Genomic DNA, 27,074 nt, shown 5'->3' with positions numbered 1-27,074 from the left:
AGAAGCAGGCCTCCCGTTGAGCAGGGAGCCCGATGTGGGGCTTGATCCCAGGACCCTGGGATCATGATCTGAGCCGAAGGCAGATGCTTAACGACTGAGCCACCCAGGTACCCTCAATATCTTATTATTACGGCCCACAGTATAAATTATTATTATCCAGAATTTTTTTTAAAAGATTTTATTTATGGGCGCCTGGGTGACTCAGATGGTTAAGCGTCTGCCTTCGGCTCAGGTCATGATCCCAGGGTCCTGGGATCATGACCTGAACCGAAGGCAGCTGCTTAACCGACTGAGCCACCCAGGTGCCCCTATTCAGTACTTTTTTAAGCTTAGTAGTAAAAGCCAAATAAGTCCTATTTTGCAAAATTCAACATATATTAAGCAAACTACATTTAAATTGTCTGTGGATATAAGAAACTGGACAAGGCAGGGGCACCTAGGTGGCTCAGTCTGTTAAGCATCTGCCTCCAGCTCGGGTCATGATCTTAGGGTCCTGGGATTGAGCCCTGCGTCAGGTTCCCTACTTAGTGGGGAGTCTGTTTTTCTCTCCCCCTTTCCTTCTGCACCCCACCCCTCGTGCTGTCTCTCAAATGGATAAGATCTTAAAAACTAAAAATAAAAAAGAAAGTGGACAATGCAGAAGAAATAATTAAACAAAACCTACATACATGTGGTGACTAGGCAAATGCAATATTCTCCATTTTGATTTAGGTTAAATGCAGAAACGTTTGTATTCAGTAATCATACCACTATAAGAGAATTAATATGATAGAGATCCGGATTTTTCCCCACAAAGGAGATTTGGGAGATTATATTTACGTGTAGAATTAGTCATTTGGTGTTATTGGTAAAGGTGTTATTCTCCCATTAATTAAAAAAAAAAATTACAAATGATTTAACGAAGAGCTATGAAAAATAAGAAACGTTATATATTTTCTTCAAAAAATAAAGTTAAAATTATACACTTGCATCTGATCAAACTGTACATAGATGAAACAATTTTAAAGTATTGTTATTGTACAATTCATTGTCATTTCTGTTCCTCAAAAATTTTTAAAAGATTTTATCTATTTTTTTTTTTAAGATTTTATTTATTCATTTGAGACACAGAGATAGAGAGAGCATGAGTAGGGAGAGAGGCAGAGGGAGAGGGAGAAGCAGGCTCCCCGCTGAGCCAGGAGCCCTATGTGGGGCTCGATCCCAGGACCCTGGGATCATGACCTGAGCCAAAGGCAGACGCTTAACCATCTGAGCCACCCAGGCGCCCCAAGATTTTATTTTTTAGAGAGAGCAAGAGCACGCCCACACGAGCAGGGGGAGGGGGAAAGGGAGAGAGAGAATCCCAAGCTGACTTCCTGCTGAGCACAGAGCCTGACCCTGAGCTCAACCTCACAACTCTGAGATCATGACCTGAGCTGAAATCAGGAGTCAGAAGCTTAACTGACTGAGCCACCCCAGGTGTCCCCAAATTTTAAGTTTTTAAAGAGCAAGTTAAGGTTACCATTTTTCATAGCAAAAGTCATGTACTTTTATACCAATAAAATCTAGCGATTATGATATTTTCAGTTTCAGTAATATATTATTTATCCAAAGTCTTAAAAATAAAAATGGATAAATGAAATATATTAGCTACCTCATTTTGGTCAAGTGTCAACCTCTTTTCCAAATACCTAGCTAGGAGATTTCCTTCGTCTTATCTAGTTGTGGGTAGAGGTGCAAATGAGAGTAAAACTGCTGAAAGGCAAAGAGAAAGAGGAGATGCACAAGAATAAATAAGAGCCCCTAATGAATTTTAATCTATTACTGTTTCCATAAATCTCTCCTTATTCTAATAATGCCTTATTCTCAAGTAAAAATCTGACACGAATATTTAACAAACACATTAACGAGTTATTTGGTCTCTTACCAACTTGCTTAGAACACAGACACTTTTCTGAACGGTCTCTCTGGTGATATCTGCTTGCCGTACTTTCAATGCCTATGTAAACAGTCATCATTAGAAATATTGCATAGAAATATTTAAAAATTATCTTTCAATATAAAAATAGCAGTGAGACAGAAAAAATTTCTTACATTTAGTTAAACTCCAAATTTATTGAGAATCTCAGAAAATATTTATTGAATGAGTCAGCCAGGAAACTTTGTGCCAGAATCTGGTAGGCACTAGGAATGTAACCATGAGAGATAATCCCTACTCTCAAGGAATTTACCGTATGATGGAGAATACTTTATGTGTAAGTTGCCACACCCATAATGCAAATCAAATGTCCTTGATTCTCTTTTGAAAAAGGGCATCCTTTCAGAGACTACTGTTCCTGGTGAGAAGGGGCTAGTTTAAAACTCCCAAGACAGAAGAACTGGCAACAGTTTTGTTAAGGTGGTTCTATGCTGCCTGGAGTTTATCCAGGCAAAATAGTATTGTAGACCAGCCCTGAGCCATAACTCATGCCTTGATGATTCTGAGGATGACCACATGAGATGTCTATAGTTCTCTGCTAGTAAGGAACAAGCGTTCATTTGATCAACCTCAGATAATTCTGTGAAGAAAGTAAGAACTATTCTTCCCCTCTGTAGTGTACTGCCTGACATCTCTTTGGACCTGTCTTGAGGACCAAGGGGCCTCAGTGTCTTCAAATGACTGATGACTGACGACCAGTCATTAAACGAAGTCAAGAATAGAGCCTTCCTTCAATCTGTTTTCTACCTCTCTGCCTTGATTGGATTCATCTATCAGGTCTCACTTTCATTCAAAGGAATCCGTCTTTTTCCTACGTTCTAGGTCCTTTGGATACCTATCTTATCATCCCTCTGGTTATCAGGTAAGGATAGAAAAATTTGGAGAAAATGGCAACCTCAATATACTGTGGAGTGGGTCAGACCCAAGGGGTGAGGAAGACAGGCAGTATGAAATGCCATTTAAAGGCTATGCAGAGCACGACAACTGTTAATGTTGACAGCTTTGGAGAATTTTACTAGTGTTTACACAACCTAGAGGGGATAAGAGTAAAAGGAACAGATTTCCAAGAAAGTGGTGGGGGCAACTCAGCTCATCTCATAGAAATGTACATTAAGGGTAACAGTAATATGAAGCAATCAAATGTACAAAGCTATCAGGCTAACTCTTACTCTCAGGTTTATCTCTATCTTTAAATTCAGATATTCATTCTGTAAATATTTACTAGGTGTGTCCTATATTCCAGGCCCTGTGCATGAAGGGCTGTTTCAAGTAGTTAACTACTTTGGGTATGGTGGAATTTGTACCTGCAGTTTACTTTGAAATGGTTCAGGGAAAAATACAGACACACACACAAAGCTGACATTTGTTGAATCTAGACGGTGGGCATACAGGTGTTCATCATACAATTCTTTTATCTGCATGTTTGAAATGGTCATTAAAAAAAGCTAATGAAAATTTTAAAAGATTAACTTAATTATTCACCTGAGGAAGCTTTTAAAACTTATAATTGCCTAGGCCCTACTCCCAGAGATTCTAATTTAGTCACAGCAAAAGGAAAGGCCAGGAATGTATTTAAAGGAAGGAATGGAATGGAATGGAAAGGAGAAAGGAGAGGAAAGGAGAGGAAAGGAAAGGAAAGTCTCCAAGTAATTCTGGTTAAAAATCACTGTTTTAGAGCAGTGGTTTGCAATCTTGGCTACATATTGGAATCACCTGAGGAGCTTTTAAAACTCCTGAGAACCAGAACATTAAATCAGAATCTCTGGGGTTGGGACCCAGGCCTTTCTAGGAGTTAAAGCTCTCCAGGTGACTCCAATGTATAGCTGAAGTTGAGAAACACTCACTACTTTAGAGTACTAATGATGTCATGATAGGCAAGAGATTTTTACTCAGAGTGTCTTCACCACAAAAAAACCAGTGCTGCTCAGAAGCAAACCATATGAAAGGGGAAGCTACCCATCTTGGCTTATGTGAATTTATTAACTAGAGTTATTATAGTAATTCAGGAATTAAGCTGGCAGGTAATTTAAGAATTAACAAGGTAATTTAAGAATTAACAAAAATCTTAGTTGTAGATAATTAAGATAACGTGCAAGTATTTCAAAACTACTACAAGTACTATCCCCTAATTCTAAACAGCTGCTTAAAGAACAACATACATTATCACTTCATTTTTCTAAATTATATACCAAACACTAGAAAAAGAAAATTCAAGGACACTATAAAGTTTAAATACAGTATTTTGAAGACAAATGGATAATTTAGGTATCACTATATAAAATCAATGGACAAAATATTTTATGGTAATTATAGTTACCCATGTCAACTTACAAAAACATTCATGTGAATAAACTGGTACTACTGGGAAAATAACTGCAAATTGTTTATAAAAATCTAAAATAATACCAGTGTTTTTTGTTGTTGTTCACTGTAACTACCATACCTTGGCTTCAATCTGTCGATAACAGGAGATACCATACACTGTGGCTCCGTTTCCATTTCTGGGTGGCAAGTGAAAAAACACCGTATCTAAGAGATACACAGAAAAATGTAAATACCAAAGTGAATTACCCTTATTAATAAATAATGTAAACTGAAGTATTATAATACAGTTAATTACAACCAAAATGATGATGTAATAAGGAACCCATGTCATACCTACTTCTAGCATCACAACCACTGGTTTCTTAGAATCCATCTTACTGCCTTACCATGTACATTCATTCATGCACATTCTCAAAAAGCCCAAGGGGCTGAATTATAAAACAGGTTAAAATTGAAACTACAATCACTTATCTCAGAAAATACTTAATCAAACCATAAGAGACTCTTAATCACAGGAAACAAACTGAAGGTTGCTGGAGGGGGGCCTGGTGGGGGGATGGGGTAACTGGGTGATGGACATTAAGGAGGGCACGTGATATAATGAACACTCGGTATAAGACTGATGGAGTCACTGACCTTTACCTCTGAAACGAATAATACATGTTAATTAACTGAATTTAAATTTAAAAAATTTAAAAAAGGAAAATATTTTATTTCAGATTAAAAGAGGTAGAGAATCATACAAACAAAAGGTAACACATGAATCTTGGATAGATCCAAGAAATTCTTGGAATAACTGGAGAAATTTGAACATAGATTAGATATTAGATATATTCAAATTACTGTTAAATCTCTTAGCTGTCATAATGGTATTGGAAGTTATCCTGAGGAATAATCTTACTCTTAGGAGTGCATGCTGAAGTATTTAGAGGTAAACTGTCATAGTGTCTACAACATGGTGTTAGACTTTCAAATAGGAGAGGCAAAACTGTACACACACATAAATATAAAGAAAATATGTGGGATATTCACTATACTATTCTTTCAACTTTTCTGTATGTTTAAAAGCTTTCAGGGGCGCCTGGGTGGCTCAGTCATTAAGTGTCTGCCTTCGGCTCAGGTCATGATCCCAGGGTCCTGGGATCGAGCCCCGCATCAGGCTCCCTGCTCTGCGGGAGGCCTGCTTCTCCCTCTCCCACTCCCCCTGCTTGTGTTCCCTCTCTCGCTGTCTATCTCTCTGTCAAATAAATAAATAAAATCTTAAACAAAAAAAAAGCTTTCATAATAAAAAAAGTTAGGAAGAAAAGGTTTGCAAGGTTAAAAATAATTTAAATTTTACACTAAACTGCATAGTAACATTTGCTTCATTTCATATGAAAATTATTAAGTATAAGGAAAAGAGGTAATTAAACCAAGTTTAATCTGGTGTTTTGGTAGAGTCCATGCCATAATAAAACGTCCTTTGTTGAGCCAAAGCACTCATTTATAGGGTCATAGGAGACTCAGTAGTAATTCAGCATTGCTTTTTCTCTGAGGGTGTTAACATGTTCCTCTTATATGCAAACTTTTTTTACACCCGACATGGGGCTTGAACTTACAACCCCAAGATCAAGAGTCTCACGCTCTACCAACTAAGCCAGCCAGCCACCCCTTACATGTAAACTTTTAAGCAGAGCACTGCAATAGCAGTGGCTCCAGGGGTGGAGAAGCAATCCCAGGTGGGCATTGGAGTACTAACCTAGTAAGTTTGCAGCTAGAGCCCTAGTCAATTGGTAGCCAGTACAGGTAAGCCCTTTAGTTTCCCTCCGAGAGGAGTCTGAGGTATGAATGTAGGAAGTGCTACCAGCAGCAGATGTCCTAATCTGGCCACTTACTTTGGCCAGGACTCCTGGCAAAAGAGTGGCCAACGTTCACTAACATTACCAACATAAGCCCAGCACTCCTCTGGAAATCTTCCAGTGCATGACTAGTCATCCCCAAACAAGCATTTAAAATATTTTATGAATAGTCACAAGAAGCCAAAGGCCTTTGATTTACCAAAATACTTAGAATCTAAGATGTCTTGGTAAATTAAAAAAAAAAAAAGCATCTACTAATTGTTCCATTGTTTACATACCTTCCTGGTAGTTGTGTGCACCATCTGGTAAGGCAAGGAAGGGCAGATACTTCCATTCTTCAGGTAAAGTGTGGCTGTCGTGTCCATCTCCTGGAATCAGGGGCGGGTAAGAGAATTCAACCTAAAATAGTAAGCAATGTTAGCCAAAAGGTTTTACCATGATCAAAGGGAGCATTTTGCCTATCAGGATAGGCAAAAATACTGTAAAAACACTTTTTTAAAAAAAAGATTTTATTTATTTGACAGAGAGAGAGACACAGCGAGAGAGGGAACACAGCAGAGGGAGTGGGAGAGGGAGAAGCAGGCTTCCCGCGGAGCAGGGAGCCCGATGCGGGGCTCGATCCCAGGACCCTGGGATCATGACCTGAGCTGAAGGCAGATGCTTAACGACTGAGCCACCCAGGCGCGCCACAAAAATACTTTTTTTAAGAAAGATTTTTTTTTTTATTTGAGAGAGCGCAATTGAGAGCAAGTGGGGGGAGGGGCAGAGGGAGAAGAAGGAAGAATTAAATGCATGGGACTTGGATTATCATATTGACTTATAAGTTCTAGGTGATTTACATTTAATTTTCTTTCAAAATATATTCATGCAGGAATTTATACTGCAATAGTAATAATATACAGTTGCTCCTTGAACACAGTTTTCAACTACATAGGCCCACATACAGGTAAATTTTAATACAGTACAGTATGTAATGTATTTTCCCTTCTGTATGATTTTAACATTTTCTTTAGCTTACTTTAATGTAAGAATACAGTATATGATACAAATAACATCCAAAATATGTATTAATCAACTGTTCATGTTATCAGTGAGGCTTCCAGTCAACAGGCTATTAGTAAAGTTTTGGGGGAGTCAAAAATTATACATGCCATCTCTAACCCCCACATTGTTCGAGGGTCAACTGTATACACTAAAGTTGGAATTTGAGATTAAGAATCACTTTTAGGGGCGCCTGGGTGGCTCAGTTGGTTGAGCGACTGCCTTCGGCTCAGGTCATGATCCCAGGGTCCTGGGATCGAGTCCCACATCGGGCTGCCTGCTCTGCGGGGAGCCTGCTTCTCCCTCTCCCACTCCCCCTGCTTGTGTTCCCTCTCTCGCTGTGTCTCTCTCTGTCAAATAAATAAATAAAATCTTAAAAAAAAAAAAAAAAGAATCACTTTTAGATCCTACCTTTAATGTGGAGAGAGATGAGGCTCATCTTCCCACACCTCCATGGAATGAATCAAGCTGCCACTTGAGTCACATGAGAATTATAAAAGGGCTTTTTTTTTTTTTAAGATTTTATTTATTTATTTGAGAGAGAGAATGAGATAGAGAGAGAGCATGAGAGGGGGGAAGGTCAGAGGGAGAAGCAGACTCCCTGATGCGGGACTCCATCCCGGGACTCCAGGATCATGACCTGAGCCGAAGGCAGTCGCTTAACCAACTGAGCCACCCAGAAGCCCTATAAAAGGGCTTTAAAAATGATTTTTTGAATAGGTGACCTAGTTCCATATTTACAATCTTTAAAGATACTAAGAAGGACTATACACTAAGAAGACTCCCTCTCACCCTTGACACTACCACTCTGGCCACCCAGTCATCTTCCTGCCCCTACCTTCAGAAGCAACCACTGTTTTCAGTTTGAAAGGATTTTTAAAAGGTTTGAGTTATGGATGGAATAACTTTTCTCTCAGAGATCAGTCATTTAAGATCAGTTAGCTGAAGGCTGAGTATAGATAATATCAAATTACATTTCGCATTTCTCTATCTTTTTTATGTATCACAGAGATTTCACATATTGTGTGGAGGAAAGTAGAATGTGACAAAGAGGTAATGGAGACTTATTCAAAGCTGATACTACGAAGCTGGTAGTTACAGAATTTAAAAAAGAAAACAAACCCCAATTCGGAATTACTTCAACACCAAGAAAAAACAAAACAAAACCTAGAAACAAGGAAATAAATTATTGTGTTTTATGTAATCAACAACAAAGCCCAATATACACTTACTGATTAAGAAGTCTTGGTAATTATTACAACATGTTTTCTTTTGGGAAGCCACTGACCTTAATGCATAGCTATTCTATTTAAAAAACATTTAGTATACTGTAAACATGCTTTTAAATAAATACAAACATCATGGACCCAAATTCTCAGAAGTCCATCATGAAATATGTTGCTCTTTATGTCCAAAACGTTTAATCTGAAATTCCAAAAGAAAGTAATACAACAATGCTCAACCTCATTTTTAATGATGGAAATGCAATTGGAATAATAAAATTTTTACTATATTAAAAACATGAAAAAGATTATTAGTATTTTGTGTTTACAAGAGTATGGGGAAATAAATAGGTGTGGCTATGGGAAGGTGAACTGGTAGAACAGTATGGAAGGCAATTTGGCAGTATTATCAAACCAATAACACATTTATCCTTTGACCCAGCAGTTTTAGGAATTTATCCCACAGGTACACTGATATAGTCACACAGATACGTACAAAAATGTTCCTAGTAGGACTTATTGTCACATAAAAATTAGAAAACTAAATATTCATAAGAGTGATTACGTAAATTTTACATCAGTTCTATAATACAGTTGTTAAAAAGAATGCTAGATTCACATACACTGATAAAGCAAGCTAGGTATGATATAAGGTGTGGTAGGTAAAATAAGAGCCCTCCAGAGATGTCCATGTCCTATCCCTGAAATCTGTCTATATGTTACCTTACAAAGCAAAAGGGACTTTGCAGACACAATTAAAGATCTTAACATGGGGGTTATTCAAGTGGGCCCACTGATTTCACAAGGGTCCTTTTAAGAGAGAAGTGTCAAAGATACCTGAAGATGCTAAGCTTCAAGATGCTTTGAAGACTGAGGAGGGGGCCATGAGCCAAGGATTGGAGGAGACTCTAAAAAACTGGGAAAAAAGCAATAAAATCGATTTTCCCTAAGTGTCCTGAAGAAACACAACCCTGCTTGATTTTAGCCCAGAGAGATTTCTGACCTCCAAAACTCTATATTTGTGTTGTTTTAAGTCACTAAGTTTGTGGTAATTTATTACACAGCAATAGAAAACCAGTACATACTGTTAAATTTAAAAAGCAAGCAGAATATCAGTAAAATACAGCATAATCCTATGTATACTATGATTCCATTTATGCAAAAAATACTTCTGTATCTTTCTAAATGAATTTTTAAAAAACTTGCTTGAAAAGATACAAGCTTGACTGCTAACAGTTTACCTCTGGAGAATGAATAGGGTTGGGAATTGGAGATAAAGGATGCTTCACTTCGGCAGCACATATACTAAAATCGGGATTTGGAGATAAAGGAATATTCCTGTTTGTTTAATCTCCATCTTTTTTGGGAAAATTTCAAACTTACAGAGAAGTTGAAAGGATATAAACAACCTTATAAACATCATCTATATTCACAAACTAATTTTTTGGCCACATGTGCTTTATCTGTGTTGCATGTGTATACATGCACTTTTTCTGCATCACTTGGCAATAAGTTGAGATTATCATTACTTTTAAGTAAACTGGTATTTATTTTTAAATGGATATGCATTTCTTTTAGAGTTAAAAAAAAAAAAAAAAGATAACCACAAATAGCTCCTAGCTTTTGAAGGAAATCTTATTTCCATCCTATCCTTTTGGACACAAAGGGAGATACAGAAATCTGTCTTCTTTTCTGAAGACTTAGTTAACAAGTTACCAACAGCCAGAGTTTAATATCTGATTCTTTGCTATGTTCCATATATTCTCTCAACTCCTCATTCTACTGAATGAAGATCTGTTTTGGGTGACTCTAGTTGGAACTTAAAATGAAGTCAACTCATAAAATTGTTTTAAGTGTAGATACTACATATACTCCAAGAATTCCATGGGTAAAATTAGGTTGGCTTTAGGCTGACTTGGGCCCACAGTACTTATAATATTGTTTCTTTGGGGTGTTAAAAGGAAACCCACAGGCCCAAGCCACTTAGGCCAAGTCACCAAACTGGGCCTAATACCTAACACCTAACCATGAATTCCAACCTCCCCACAAAATGTAGTCTTAACTAGTGAGTCTGAAACTTTCTGATCAGCACCCTATGAGGTAATCTGTCATATGGGCCCTCTCTATCCCCACAAAGGAAGATGAGGTGATTCACCTAACAGAACACCGCCACCCCCCCCCTTCTCCCAAGGGAAAGTGACCGGGCCCTGGAACAATCCTTCCTTCTCTTTTGCTAATAACTTCTTTGCCCTACCCTCCTTCTATAAAATCCTTCCATTTTGTACAACTCCTTGGAGTTCCCCTCAACTTGCTAGGTGGGATGCTACCCGATTCAACAAATCGCTTAATAAAGCCAATTAGATTTTTTTTTTTTTAAAGCTTTTATTTGACAGAAAGAGACACAGCGAGAGAGGGAACACAAGCAGGGGGTGATGGAGAAGCAGGCTTCCCGCTGAGCAGGGAGCCAGGACCCTGGGATTAAGACCTGAGCCAAAGGCAGATGCTTAACAATTGAGCCACCCAGGCGTCCCAAGCCAATTAGATCTTCACATTTACTCAGTTGAATTTTTGTTTCTTAACAGGTAGAATGTGTTCAAAATTTCAAACAGCTAACTTTTGGGGCACAACTTTTTCATAAATTGTACACTGCCTGTATTGTGTTGTCAGCTCTCTAGAATTCTTCTGCTGGTGCTACTTGCTACCACTAAATTCTTGCATTTGGAAACTGCTGAAGATGCTAATCAAGTTCAAAACAGTTCACAAACTCCATTCTGTATCTACACATAGACAACAATTTTCATGGTGATTTAGTATTGTTTCATTATTTAATCAATCCTCTATTGTTGAACATTTTTTTCTAGGTTTTTTTTTTCTCCTTACATCTTTATAAATTGTTTAGTACTATTCAGGTATGGCATAATAAAAAATATATACTGGGTCCTGTCCTTGGTTTTGGGCCTACAACTCCTAAAACCCTGGAATTTCCTGAGTGAAGGGAGCACCTTTTGTTATTTACAAGACAATTTCCACTGTATCTGGGTTTATCTAACGAGGGGACTTGGTAGTGGTGGGTCTACTAAATAGCTTTAGGATGGGGCCTGGTCATCAGAAAGGCAGACGTCCAGGGAGGGCAGAGGGGCTGGAGATTAAGTACAATTAAGTACCAATAACTAATGACTAAATCAATCATGCCTATGTAATGAAACTTCCATAAAATCCCCTAAACAAGGGCGCCTGGGTGCTCAGTCATTAAGTGTTTGCCTTTGGCTCAGGTCATGATCCCAGGGTCCTGGGATCGAGCCCCACATCGGGCTCCCTGCTTTGTATTCCCTTTCTCACTGTGTCTCTGTCAAATAAATAAATAAAATCTTAAAAAAAAAAAAATCCCCTAAACAATAGGACTCGGAGATTCTGGGTTAGTGAGGACAATGGAGGTGCCAGAAGGCTAGCATTTCCAGTGAGGGCATGGAAGCTCTGTACCCCATCCACCACATCTGGTCCTATGCACCTCTTTCACTTGGCTGTTCCAGAGTTGTGTCCTTTATAATAAACCAGTAAAGGTAAGCAGTGTTTTCCTTAGTTCTAGTTGTTCTGGCAAATTACAGAACCTGAGATGGGGGCATGAAAACCCCTGAATTTGGGCGCCAGGGTGGCTCAGTCGGTTAAGCGACTGCCTTCGGCTCAGGTCATGATCCTGGAGTCCCGGGATCGAGTCCCGGGATCGAGTCCCGCATGGGGCTCCCTGCTCGGCAGGGAGTCTGCTTCTCCCTCTGACCCTCCTTCCTCTCATGCTCTCTGTCTCTCATTCTCTCTCTCAAATAAATAAATTCTTAAAAAAAAAAAAAAAAAAAAAGAAAACCCCTGAATTTGTGGCTAAACTGGACTCAGGACTGGCATCTCAAGTGAGGGTATCTTGGGGGACTGTGTCCTTAAACTTGTGGCGTTTGACACTAACTCTGGGTAGTTAGTGCAGAATAGGATTGAATTGTAGGATACCCAGTTGGTGTCTGGGGAAAACAAAACAAAAAAAGACTGTGTTATTTCCCAATCATTGGGACTGTAAAATCTTAAATCGTACAATCTTCATATTTTAAATACTGACTACTCTATAAGCTCCCCTTTGGATATGTCCAAAATAATCCAGACAGACACAGTTCATGGCACAGCGGCTTAAGAGGAATTCTCATGGAAGTTATCTGAAATTCTCAAATACTCAGTTGAATCAAAAGGCAATTTAGACAATAATGCTAATTAAACTAAGCAATACCATGAAAAGTAAAGGTAGCTACCCCTGAAACAAATAATACATTATATGTTAATTAAAAAAAAAAAGAAAAGTGAAGGTAGCTATAGTAAGCTGCCTCACTGCACAACTCCAGTGGGAACCACCAGCAATACACTTGACGGGAAGGGTTCTCCCTGCAGCTACGCTGTGCAAAGTCTGTACAGGTGTATATGGCAGCCCTAAGTCTATGTGAAAAATCATTGACAAAACCAAAGTAAATCTCCAAAGACTTAAAAAAAAAAAAAAAGAAACAGAATGATTATCATCCAGTAGGGTTACTATTAAATAATGAAAGTTCACAGCCCAACTCTTTTTTTATTTTTTTTTAAAGATTTTATTTATTTATTTGACAGAGAGAGAGACAGAGAGAGAGCACAAGTAGGCAGAGTGACAGGCAGATGGAGAGGGAGAAACAGGCTCTCCGCTGAGCAGGGAGCTGGATGTGGGGCTCGATCCCAAGACCCCAGGATCATGACCTGAGCCGAAAGCAGCTGCTTAACGGACTGAGCCACCCAGGCACCCCTCACAGCCCAACTCTTAAGTTAAATTTGAGATCAAAAAAAGTATCTGGGGGTGCCTGGGTGGCTCAGTTGATTAAGTGTCGGACTCTTGATTTCGGCTCAGGTGTTGATCTCATCAGGGTTGTGAGATCCAGCCCTGCCTCTAGTGGAGCTGGGCATAGAGCCTGCTTAAGATTCTGTCTCTGCCCCTTCCCCACCTCTAAAAAAAAAAAAAAAAAAAGATCTAGTAGGACATCAGAACATACTATGTGTGACAGATATACCAGATGTCTCCCCAAAAGGTAAGGTTATTAAATCCTGCAGATGTCAAATATCTTTTTGTCAACTCATGTTCATGTGACTGAGTCTATTTTTATCCCAATTAGTAGTAGCATTTTATATACTTCCATGGTTGTAGCAGAAGAGGGGGAAGAGACAACGGCTGATTTATAAAACGTAAAGGCAGAATAAAGATGCTCTAATCACAAGGAATAAAAAGGCTAAATGAACTATGTAAGAAATGGTAATGTTTGTTCACACCATGAATGGTAAAAATTACCACCCATTTTCAGAGTTTACAAATCAAACTGTAAAGTTATCCCCTAGGGACACCTGGCTGGCTCAGTCAGTAGAACATGTGACCCTTAATCTCAGGATTGTGAGTTCTAGCCCCACAATGGGCATGGAGCCTACTTTAAAAAAAAAAAGGTGTCCATGAGTCAGACTGCATTTTTGTGGTCCTCAAAAACAAAAGATTGAGAAAACAACAAAACAATAACATAGTATCCTGGTGTGAACTCTGAGTACTTCAAAAGTACCCTCTGTTTGCTTTCTAACAATGAAACATCCATTCCACTGTAGAGAACCATACAACTAATAGAAGCCACCATGCCAAAGAGCACACAAATTAAACACATCTGTAGTGCTCATAGATACTGATGGCGTAACAGGTATGCTTCCTAGAGATGCTGAGTCAGCTGCTCCGCCTCTACTCCCTTTCTAGGCACCTCAGGGATTCCACCCACCCTTAACTCAGAAGCATGGGTGTTTATTTTCTTAACAGTTAAAACTTTTAGGCACCAAAGTCAAGGCCTTGTCATGTTTTTCTCTTTAAAGAAAACCCTGGATGGAGAAGACATGTCTTCTTGAAGTTATTTGCTTTGCCAAATCTCTAGAACAGTCAACATTACAAGAGAACTGGCACTTTACCTCTTTAGTCTCTTAAAAAGTTGGCAAATGACTATACTTGTCAGGGTTTATTTCTGAAACAGACTGTGCTTAGCATTCCTCTACCTCAGCATGATACATTATTTTATAGTTTCATGAGTGCACTGGATGCCTAGAAAAATAAAGTGTATACTGTAAAAGTGCAATGGTACTACTGAGACCTACCAATTAAAACCAAGTTTTAGGGGCGCCTGGGTGGCTCAGTCGTTAAGCGTCTGCCTTCGGCTCAGGCCATGATCCCAGGGTCCTGGGATCGAGTCCCACATCGGGCTCCCTGCTCGGCGGGGAGCCTGCTTCTCCCTCTCCCACTCCCCCTGCTTGTGTTCCCTCTCTCGCTGTGTCTCTGTCAAATAAATAAATAAAATCTTAAAAAAAAAAAAACAAAAACAAAAAACCAAGTTTTGTTTTTAAAATTAAATGGAAACAGAACAAAAATTAAATGAAACAAGTACCTTAGTTTAAAACATGTGCTTTTATATCTTTAAGCGAATAAAGGCTGCCAGTCCTATTTTTTCTAGCATTAAAGAACTATTATACTAATCCACATTCCTTTAAGATGAGGTACTTGGGCCTTTTGACTAGAACTGTCATCTTCTAGTAATTCACCAAAATGACCAACACAAAGGGAAAAAGAGAGACACCAGCTATATTCTCTAGGCCTTTCAAAAACATGGAATTGTTCCTTTGGCCACATACATGTGAATCTACAAGAAAGATGAAGCTGTGGACATGAAGGGAATGCGCACTGTTCAAAACTGAATGCCCCACAAATGTTACCATGGCAACACTGAAAGAGCCTATAGTGTTACCCAGTATGCTGTTGGCATTGTAAACAAACAAGAGCAAGATTCTTGCCAAGAGAATTAATGTAAGTATTGAGCATACTTTTTTCTTTCTAAGTGAGCATGGAGCCCAATACGGGGCTTGAACTAACGACCCTGAGATCTAGACAGGAGCCGAAATCAAGAGTCAGATGCTTAATGGAGGGAGCCAACCAGGTGCCCCTAAGTACCGAGCATATTAAGCACTCAAAGATCCAAGATAGCTTCCTGAAGCATGTGAAGGAAAATGACCAGAAAAAAAAGGAAGCCAAAGACAGACGTACTCGGGTTCAACTGAAGTAAGTGCCAGCCTGCTCCACCCAGAGAAGCACACTTTGTGAGAACCAATGGAAAGGAGCCTGAGCTGCTGGAACCCATTCTTTAGGAATTCATGGCAGGATAAGTGTAAAAAATAAAATAAATAAAAGACCTCAAGACTGTAAACAGAACAAAAAACAAAAAAGAAAAAAAACCAGTTGAGGTACTTGGATTATGAACAAGAAAACAGATGATGTGTATTTTAATTTAAATAGAGAATTTTTTTAGGGGTGCCTGGCTGGCTTAGTCAGAAGAGCATGTGACTCTTGATCTCAGGTTTGTGAGTTTATCTCTCTCTCAAATAAATAAATCTTTTTAAAAAAGCTCCATTATATGGAAGAACATGACATTTTGCTTATCAATATTAACTACATAATAGGAGGGAAGCTGATTTTCATACTAAAGGCACTTGAAGAACTAAAATTAAGACTTCATTATGGGGCGCCTGGGTGGCTCAGATGGTTAAGCGTCTGCCTTCGGCTCAGGTCATGATCCCAGGGTCCTGGGATCGAGTCCCACATCGGGCTCCCTGCTCCTTGGGAGCCTGCTTCTCCCTCTGCCTCTCTCTCTCTCTCTCTCTGTCTCTCATGAATAAATAAATAAAATCTTTAAAAAAAAAAAAAGACTTCATTATGCTGTTTTTCTACTTTAAAACCACTGAAACTTTACATATACATGTTCACTAACATTAAACTATGTATACAAAGCCAATTAAAAGTTTATAAAAGACTTTACAGAGCCATGCTCTTTGTAAAATTATTTCTTCCAGGAAGGAAAAATCTTTACATATGAAGAGTGAAATTGACAAACTCTACTAGTAAGTATTCATCTCCATTCATTTCAAATATATCTGAGAATAAACAGCATTATTAAAAGGATTTGGCATTCATCGAAATATCATTATTTGCAGACCTACAACTCACAAATCAGAAATGCCATCAGATATGGAGTCAATGAGTTTGTGTTTCAGAGAAATAAAGTGCCATTTATTTCCAGTAACACCAGATTAGTTTTGTACTAAGTGCTACTTTATGTAAAGCTTGGTAAAGATAGCTTCAAATGTACTTACTAATTATGAGCTCTTACTTAGAAGTAAAAAATAGTTTTGAAGGATCTTAAATGTATTTGACTCTCTAGGTCTTTTATGTTACAGAAATCCAGAACTCCTGTATTATCCAAGGTTCCAAGTAAAATAAACATTTTGGTCATATAGCACAAATGTGTATAACTACATGGGGAAAAAAAACAACTTTCATAAACTTAAACCTGTTAAAAAAAAAAAAAACCACTTAAATTTTAAAGTAAAACGTTGTTATATTTGTAATATCCCCAAACTGGGAACAACAACTCACATGTCCATTAACAGGAGAAAGGGTCAAGGATGGCATACAAATACAATATTATACAGACACTACCGACAAATCTATGGTGACAGGTCAGAATAGTGGTAACCTTCAGGCAAGTCATGACCAGGAGGGGGCGCCTGCATGGATCTTCTGAAGTGCTGGAATTAATTCGGTCTCTTGATCTGGAGGGTGATTACACGGATGTGTGTGTACGTAAAAATCAATCAAGCTGCGCCCATAAGTTGTATATACTTTACTGTTGATAAATTATACCTTAAGAAAATCAAATACTGCTGGGGCGCCTGGGTGGCTCAGTCGTTAAGCGTCTGCCTTCAGCTCAGGTCATGATCCCAGAGTCCTGGGATCGAGCCCCGCGTCGGGCTCCGTGCTCAGCAGAAGCCTGCTTCTCCCTCTCTCACTCCCCCTGCTTGTGTTCCTGCTCTTGCTATCTCTCTCTCTGTCAAATAAATAAAATCTTAAAAAAAAAAAAATCAAATACTGCTAAACCTCAATTTCCGTATCTATAAAAGAAGGCTAATATAACCTTGGTGTATTGAGAGGAATAAATGGGATAATAAACACACATCTAGCACAGTACTCAGTATATAGCAAACATTCCATAAACAGCAGCTATTATTATTGCTAATATTTTCATAGAATAGCAATGATAAATTGCATGGTGACTAAACTTTATATTGGTATAAGCTCTTATTAGTTTTTTAAATCATTCACGAAGGTAGGAATTATATTTAGGGCATACTTTGTGGAATTTAGAATCTTTGCTATAACTTGTTTACAAAGAGTGGAGAAAATCACTGTACTTAATGGAAATTTATGCTTTCAGCACATAAGTTATATTAGCATCCAAGAGATGTCTGGGTTTTTGTATTAAGCTATAGCTTTTATGTCTCTGAAGATACCATGCTTATTTAACACAATACATGAAGACAGGACATAAAAAATGATTGAGCCATTGTTTCTTTGAGCTATTCTTTTTTTCCCCTCAATTATCACTTTTAAGGCTCAAAATCAAGAGACTGCAAATGGAGAATTTTTGCTAAGTCCTAGCTCTGCACTAATAGGAGTTTAAACGAAGAAAATCATATAATAACAGTTTTTGAAATAGTCCTTTCTTTTTTAAGATTTTATTCATTTATTTGAGAGAGAAAGAGTACAAGCAGGGAGAGGGGCAAACGGAGAGGTAGAAGCAGACTCCCTGCTGAGCAGGGAGCCTGATGCAGGACTTGATCCCAGGACCCTGAGATCATGACCTGAGCCGAAGGCAGATGCTTAACCCACTGAGCCACCCAGGCGCCCCTGAAATAGCCCTTTTAAAAGTATTGAAGGATGAAGAATTTTGTGATTTTTTACAAGGAGAAAAGTTAAAAAAACCTTTTTTTAAAATACTTTTAAGTAATCTCTATACCAACATGGAGCTCGAACTCACAACCCCAAGATCAACAGTTGCAAGCTCTGTGGACTGAGCCAGCCCTAAAAAATAACTTTAAATTATTTACATTTGAGGTGATATTACAAAGCATAAAAGGCAAAGATCTTAAGTGTATAGAGTTCATTGGTTTTGGTAATTTATACAGCTACAGGCAACCACTCCATCAAGACACAGAATTATCATCATCCCAGAAAGTTCCTCTCTTCAGACTGCTGTCAACAAACACTAGTTCTGCCTGTTGAATTGAAGGGTATGTTTCTGAATGTAGACTCTGATGATGGGTATTTAGCAAATGTTTGTTGATTTCAGCTTATAATAATGTAAGTGAAGGGGAATCTTAGCTATCATCTATTTTAAAACCCTCATTTTACAGATGAAGAAACTGAAGTCCATAAACATTAGGCAACTTGCCCCAGGTTACACATCTAATAACCATTAGCGTCAAACTAAAACTCAGGCATCTTAATTACCAGATATACTTTGCTATTATTCAAGCAGAGTGATAAAAGAGAATCTATCAGAGCTGAAAGTACAAAAGAATATTAGGAATACTATATACAAAGTTCCTCTACAATGGAAGAGATGTGAAAAGGATTTGTATAAAACATGGTGGAATGACAGAAACTGGTCTTTTTCTTCTTTTTTTTTTTTTTAAAAAATTTTTTTTTTTTTTTTGGTGGGGGGGGAGGGAGGGCAGAGGGAGAGGGAGAGTCTTAAAAAAATCTTAAAAAAAAAACAAAAAAACTCCCTAACAAAAGATTTAAATCCATTTATTTTAATGAACTCTACCTTAGCAATCTTTTTTTTTTTTTTTAAGACTTTTATTTATTTATTTGACAGAGATACAGCAAGAGCGGGAACACAAGCAGGGGGAGTGGGAGAGGGAGAAGCACTCTTCCCGCCGAGCAGGGAGCCCGATGTGGGGCTCGATCTCAGGACCCTGGGATCATGACCTGAGCCGAAGGCAGATGCTTAACCGACTGAGCCACCCAGGGGCCCCACCTTAGCAATCTTTTATATGTAATTTTATTTTTTAACATTTTTATACTGAATTTTTACATGGTAAAAAAGATTTCAACTTCTGGTAGTGCACTATCCCCATCAGAGTCTAACAAATTACTAATATCACCCGTGAAAGCCATGGGGGCAGGAACAGGTTTCATTAACAACCCTGCAGTCATTTCCTCATACATAAATACTTAATATACATTGTGACAATGAGCATCAACTGGAGGAAGAAAATGTTAAGTGCAGAATACCATATTTGAAATCTAACCCAAACATAGTTTATTCAGAAGTCAGATTTCTGATTATTACCTAGACCACTGTCAAGAACCAGAAATAAGCAAGAAAAGCATCTAACCAACTATCATAAAGTAAGAAGGCTTTAGGTCTTCTTTAAAACCTATGACTAAGTCATTTTATTTCATACACAGTTCTAATATATTTAGAAGATGGAGTCTCCCAGTCTATGGAAGAAAAAAAGCAACAAGTAAGAAAGCAGGGAGGGGGAGCTGAACCCTGCGACGCCGTGTTTGGGTCAATACTGAAGAGTGGCTGCTAACTTCTCTGTCATCTCCCTCTCTATCAAAAGCCCAGCTGAGTCAGAAGGCATGTGCGAAATACTCTATGTTAAAATAAACCGAGAATGCCCCAGTACAAGTAACATTTGTTATGAAGGCAGAATCATCCCGACTAACTTATAACTTAAATTGTGTTCAGCATGTTCTGCTTCAAAATCCGTTTTACCAAGATCTCCATGAAAAAAAAGACGGCTTAAAATGAAATCTCCGTATTTAGGCAAAAAGGAGCAACAATTCCACCACAAGGATGTTCTTTGTAGCACTATTCAAAATAGCAAAAAATTGTGGAGTACCACCTAAGTGTCTAAAATGAATAATTAAAAATTTCCCCAAAATACTATTTAGCTATTTTTAAATGCTATAATTCAATATTTATTAATATGAAAAGATATTAATGGCACAGTTACATAAAAAAGGCAGGTCATAAAACTTGATTACAGTATAATGTTATTGGAAAAAGTTATGTATATTTGTAAAAAAAAAAAAGTAACTGGAGAACTGCAGGGATAGTCATCAAGGTTAAGAGCAGATTTTTTTAGGATACAGGATTTTAAGTGTTAGTTTTCTTTTTTTCTTCCCTATATTTTCTCACTTTTTTACTAGTGAGTACATATTATTTCTGATAAGAAATGCTGTTTTTTAAAATAACTGGAATGATTTTAAAATTGCCCAAAATATCAATTTAAATAACATCCTCTAAAAATATCCTATGAACAAACCAAAGTTTTAACCTGATGGTATCTTAACCAAAGAACATAACAGGGCCAGTCTTTCTCAAAATTATTATTATTTTTTTAAATCTTTTTTTTTTTTTAAGATTTTTATTTATTTGAGAGAGAGAATGAGACAGAGAGAGAGAGCATGAGATGGGGGAGGATGAGGGAGAAGCAGACTCCCCGCTGAGCAGGGAGCCCGATGCGGGACTCGATCCCGGGACTCCAGGATCATGACCTGAGCCGAAGGCAGTCGCTTAACCAACTGAGCCACCCAGGCGCCCTATTATTATTTTTTTAAAGATTTTATTTATTTATTTGAGAGAGAGAGAATGAGAGACAGAGAGCATGAGAAGGAGGAAGGTCAGAGGGAGAAGCAGACCCCCCGCTGAGCAGGGAGCCCGATGCGGGACTCGATCCCAGGACTCCAGGATCATGACCTGAGCTGAAGGCAGTCGCTTAACCAACTGAGCCACCCAGGCGCCCCCTTCTCAAAATTATTAAGTAAAGACTCCTCTTTCTCTATGTCTTTATCTTCCCCTTGTAGTGCCCATCCCCACTAGACCAGAGCCCTTCTGCAGACTGCCCTTATCTAGCAAAATCCATGATCCTCAAAGGATGTGAATCACATTATACCATAAGGGAGAAGGTTATTCACAAAACAAGCATTTTACTAGGGAATCAAAGACTTAAGCCAAAGAAATTTAGGCTCTATTAGGCACTTTTTAGCTAGCTGGCTGGAATTATAAGAAGACAAAAGAATCTTCTACATATTCTAAACTTCCATTACATAGGTTGACACCCACCCTTGTTAGCTGGGATGCCAATGCCTAAAAGAAAACTATTCCACTGCTAAGGTTCCAGCCCAGAAAAGTCAGATTTTCATAATTCTGGTATATAAAAGCATGGTTAAAATCAGAAAAAAACCTCTACCAAACTATTCAAGTTCAAGAAATGAAAATGCCAGTGGAGGGCTAGAAAATGAAATCTTTTTTCAGGACAGTTTCTCTGAGTAGCTAAAAAGAATCTTTAGATATTATTCCTTCCCTAACCTCTAACTCCCCAAAAGTTTGTTCTTTCTGTTCCAAACGGCTTATATTCCAACAAGAATCACAAACAATACTCCAACGTTTCAGCGTGGTCACCACAGGATTCCATCAACAGCAGGTGCCAAAACTACATGCTTGTCGGGCAGCCATCTGTCACCAAAACCTCAATGGGTCAGGGCTTGGCACTATTACCTTAACAAATCAACCCCCACCCCCCGCCCCCCAATCTCCTAAACCCAGCTCTGAATCTGCAATATAACATTCTGCTACTCATGGAGATTTTCCCATGATCAGCCCACCTAGAAGGGAAATGTCCTTTTCTCTTCCCTGCTTCAGTTGCTTTATTCACCTTGGAACTAGTATAAACATGATTCCTAGTTCTTTCATAATTCTATTTTTTAAAGAAGTACATACTGGTAAAACCAGTTTATTCAAGAATTTAAAACTGCTGCTATGTATACAAAACTATGAACTCTATCAGAACAGTGGTAAAAAATCAGTAATAATTCCAACTTTTATGATATCACTTTGGAAAATAACAATTCCCTATTAATTTCAGTGTTTAAAAAAGTTCCAATCTGGGGCGCCTGGGTGGCTCAGTCTGTTAAGACTCCAACTCTTGATTTTGGCTCAGGTCATAATCTCACCGTCTTGGGATCAAGCTGTGCTCTGTGCTCAGCGTGGAGTCTGCTTGAGATTCTCTCTCTCCTTCTTCCTCAGACCTCCCCCTCCCTCTCAAAAAAAAAAAGTTCCAATCTATTTATGAAAGAACCAAAAAGTTTGATATTTATTTATTTTGCCAAAACTCATGCTAATCTAACAAATACAGTTTACATATTTACCACCACAAATAAGGAACAAAAGTCTGGAACACATAATCTATAACAAACTACTATAGATAAGGTGTCCATAAATTACATCACATCAAAGAGTTTTTGTTCTCTTATTATTCCCCCCAGGTATTGCAGGTGAGTTTTTAAGGAAGAAGAGTCCTTTGCCAAATGCTAAATTAAAAAAAAAAGTTCAGGGGCGCCTGGGTGGCTCAGTGATTAAGCATCTGCCTTCGGCTCAGGTCGTGATCCCAGGGTCCTGGGATCGAGCCCCGCATCGGGCTCCCTGCTCAGTGGGAAGCCTGCTTCTCCCTCTCCCACTCCCCCTGCTTGTGTTTCCTCCCTCGCTGTGTCTCTGTCAAATAAATAAACATTAAAAAAAAAGTTCAGCAAAAGAGTTGAATGGATAAATATTTCAAAACTATTTTAAATGTCATGTTAGTACTTTCACTTAAAATGATCTAAATGTTAAGTATATCAATAAACCAGAATAATCATCACTAGAAACTAACCTGTTAACCTACAGAAGAATTCACTCCCACACATCTAAGTGAAAAAATGATCAAGTGATAAAGTCAGATGTTCATTTTAATTTAAATGAATTTTTCATTTAAGATACATCTGAAGAGGGGCGCCTAGGTGGCTCAGTCGGTTAAGCATCTGCCTTTGGCTCAGGTCATGATCCCAGGGTCCTGGGTTGGAGCCCTGCATCGGGCTCTCTGCTCAGCGGAGAGCTGTTTCTCCCTCTGCCTGCAGCTTCCCCTGCTTGTGCTCTCTCTCCCCTCTTTCTCTGCCAAATAAAATCTTAAAAAAAAAAAAAAAAAGAAGATACATCTGAAGGCCTCAAAAGGTAAAAAAAAAAAAAAAAAAATGCAGGATACAAGATGAATGACCATCTTCTATGTCTAGTTTGGGGATCTTCAACACAGCTGTATTAGAAGATGGCTTTAACCTTGTGGTTCACGTGAAACTACCTGACTCCCTTATACCACTATTGAGCACCTTTATAACAGAAGAGTCTACAAAGATTTAGTACATCTTCCCATGTAAAGTTATCATGCTTATTAACCCAGCAGACTGCTGAAAGGCATTATTTTTAAACAAAAGTTTTACTTCAGTGCACTTCAATGTAAAAATGACAAACTACAACTGAGTATGGTAATTTTCACTATGAATAATCTCAGGGCATGGAAAGAAGTGATCAACAAGACCAACAGCATTGTGAATACTTGGAAGAGTAGTTTAACAAAGCACTCTTACACAGCCTAAAATAATCTTAAGTCAGAATCACAATTCAATGAGCCATGCACTTTTAATCCTTTACACCTGTAAGTAAAATCTTAAACTGGAGAATAAAGTGGTTGATTAATCCATCCTGGGGGAAATCTTATGTAATTATAGCCTCCGAAACACTTGATATGCTGATTAAAGAAACAGCAGTCTCTAGAACATTCTAAGAATTAATGAATGTAACGCACTCACTTTCCAAAACAAATGGATTTTGAAGGGTTAAGAAAGCAGAGTTGTAGGACATCTAAAATGACAGGAGGGGCGCCTGGCTGGCTGAGTCAGAAGAGCATGCGACTCTTGATCTCAGGGTTTTGAGTTCAAGTCCCATGTTGGGTGTACAGATTACCAAAAAAAAAAAACTTAAAAAAAATAAAAAAACACTGATTTGCAGCAGTGAGGAATATCCTTAAGAACAAATATACCATATATTGGAAATTTTAGTACACTTTATAATACTCTTCCATCTGGCAAAATCAATATTTTATAAAAACTAAGAGAAAAAACAGGGCAATCAAAAATGAAAAAAATATAGCTCAACTATTTTCCTATCTTTTCCAATACTATTACACATCCACTTAACAAATTAGGTCTCTGGCAAAAGTTTCATTGTTTTTGACCGAACTGACCTGTCAATTTTGTCAACCAACTCAGTGGGAGAGTGTTTCATTCATTTGCTCTGTTGTCTGAGTGGAATGGCTGTGTTACCATTCCCTACACCCAACCTGGCTATATTTGCAGAGGGTTTCCAATGAAGGTTTTTCAGATTATATACTCATCCAACCTTAACTCTCTTTACAGTCCAGAAATTATTTTATTACCTATCCAACAAACCTTCATTAGAGGAATAATAGAAAATTAACAGATTACCAGTAAGCCAAAATTTTTCTGAGAAATAATGCAAGTTCTGCTAAAATTAAATGTTTGACTCTTGTAAAAGCTAGAGAATACTCAATATAAATCTAAAAATCACCTTTTTACTGACTGCTTGACTTTGACTAGATACAGCAAATTCTTGTTTGATTTGCAATACGAGGTTCTTAGGTCTTCATTCTCTGCCTCGAGAGGTAAGTGTAATTTTTAAAAGCTGCTTTCTTTCAGTCAGCAGTAAGAAAATAACCGATTGGGAATGCAAACTGGTGCAGCCACTGTGGAAAACAGTATGGAGCTTTCTCAAAAAATTAAAAATAGAACTACCATATGATTTAGTAATCACATTACTGGGTATTTACCCAAAGAATACAAAAACACTAATTTGAAAGAATATATGCACACCTATGTTTATTGCAGCATTACAACAGCCAAGTTATGGAAGCAGTATTGATAGATGAATGGATAAAGTGTGGTACATATATAATGGGATATTATTTAGCCATAAAAAAGAATGAAATCTTGCCATTTGCAAAACATGGATAGAGCTAAAGTGTATGATAAGTGAAATAAATCAGACTGAGAAAGACAAATACCATATGATTTCACTCATATGTGGAATTTAAGAAACAAAAAGAACAAAGGGGAAAATAAGACAAAACAAGAAGCAGACTCTTAACTATAGTTGAGAACAAACTGATGGTTACCAAAGTGGAGGTGGGTGGGTGGATGGATAAAATAGGTGATGAGAATTTCACTATATTATACATCGGAAATAATATAACACCATATATTAACTATACTGGAATTAAAATTAAAAACTTTAAAGAAAAATAAAAGAACCTATGCTAGATTTTTCATCTTTCAATGCACTGTGGCAGAATCCTTTACATTTTCTTCCATTCTATCAGCAACCCAGATGAACAGACACTATTCAACAAGTATATTTATTAAAAAATAATTGCCCTGTTCTCTGTGAAACATCATGTGGATTACAAAAAAAAAAACAAAAACAACAAGGTATGTATTTTCCCTTTCTACTAAGAGCGTACAACCTAAAAGTGCTATTAAAAGAGAAACGACTGATTACAAAGACTAGGAACATCTGGGTTTCAGTGTTAGTGCTCAGTCTCTCCTTAACCAAAATTTCGTTAGGCTCCTCGGAACTCTTCTCCACTAGGGCCTGACTTGTTGGGCTTCCTTGTTCCTCTCTGCATTATCTAATTTTAGCAAGAATCCTTTTAGCTGGGTATAGCTAGAAACCCCCTTTACCCCTGATGTAGTAATTTTCCATCCACTGACATCCCCCCCCCTTTGACCATAAATGTCTCCTTTTCCTTGTATTCAGAGTTGAGCCCATGTGCTCGCTTTGGCAGCACATACAGAGTCGAGACCAGTTCTTTTTTTTCTTTTTTTTTTTAAGATTTTATTCATTTATTTGACAGAGAGATAGCGAGAGCAGGAACACAAGCAGGGGGAGTGGGAGAGGGAGAAGCGGGCTTCCCGCCGAGCAGGGAGCCCGATGTGGGACTCGATCCCAGCACCCTGGGATCATGACCTGAGCTGAAGGCAGACGCTTAACGACTGAGCCACCCAGGCGCCCCTTTTTTTTCTTTTTTAACACATTTTGTTTTTTGGGGGGAGGGTAAGATTTTTTAAAATTACTTATTTTTGCCAGAGAGAGAGAGAGCATCCAGGCGTCTCGAGTTGAGTCCAGTTCTAAACTGAGGTCTCTCTTCCCCTATTAAAATTGCTTTAACTATTGTCAAGTTCTGGTTTTCTGATAGCACCAAACTAGTTAATTGTTCTTAAGTTGCTTAACCTTTTTGGGTTTCAGTTTACTCATCTGTAAATTGAAGGGAGATGGGAATAAAATGAACTCTAGGTACCCTTGCCAGGTCTAAAATTCTCATGAAGAAGGCGTCTGGATGGCTCAGTCGTTAAGTGTCTGCCTTCGGCTCAGGTCATGGTCCCAGGGTCCTGGGATGGAGCCCCACATTGGGTTCCCTGCTGGGCGGGAAGAGTGCTTCTCCCTCTCCCACTCCCCCTGCTTGCGTTCCCTCTTTCGCTGTCTCTCTCTGTCAAATAAATAAATAGAATCTTCAAAAAAAAAAAAATTCTCATGAAGAAATCTGGTAGAGGAAAATGAGGTACAGAAAAATTAAGCGATTTGGACTTGCTGGAGGTCGTGGGAGCTGTGAGGCCAGGATGTCATCCAGGTTTCCTGATTCCCAGCACAGTGTTCATTTAACAAAACCAGCTGTCTTTACCTCAATGCTGAAACCAAAAGCCTAACAAATCCAGTGAAATGTCATGGCATCCAGCGTGCTACTTCAGCTGAAAGTGCCTCCTTCATCTTACAATCTGTTGTTCAGCTTTCTTTAATCTCTAAGCAACATTACATTTGTTTC

The 27,074-nt window shown here is 38.3% G+C and overlaps 1 protein-coding gene across 2 annotated transcripts in view; it reads right to left on the bottom strand.

Annotated features, from left to right (window-relative positions):
* The window catches only part of AVL9 (AVL9 cell migration associated), a 64,537-nt gene that overhangs the window by 34,868 nt on the left and 2,595 nt on the right, over nucleotides 1–27,074 (bottom strand). For both annotated transcript variants that reach the window (XM_021689674.1, XR_006541057.1), the window contains exons 2-4: nucleotides 6,399–6,519; nucleotides 4,401–4,486; nucleotides 1,907–1,978 (exon numbers count right to left, since the gene is read on the bottom strand). In XM_021689674.1, the coding sequence (XP_021545349.1) occupies nucleotides 1,907–1,978; nucleotides 4,401–4,486; nucleotides 6,399–6,519 (279 nt within the window). The remainder of the gene's footprint in view (nucleotides 1–1,906; nucleotides 1,979–4,400; nucleotides 4,487–6,398; nucleotides 6,520–27,074) is intronic.

The sequence above is a fragment of the Neomonachus schauinslandi genome, chromosome 12, assembly GCF_002201575.2.
Source record: "Neomonachus schauinslandi chromosome 12, ASM220157v2, whole genome shotgun sequence".
Taxonomy (NCBI): domain Eukaryota; kingdom Metazoa; phylum Chordata; class Mammalia; order Carnivora; family Phocidae; genus Neomonachus; species Neomonachus schauinslandi.
The sequence above is the reverse complement of the archived record's forward strand: the minus strand, read 5'-3'. Positions and strand labels throughout refer to the sequence as shown.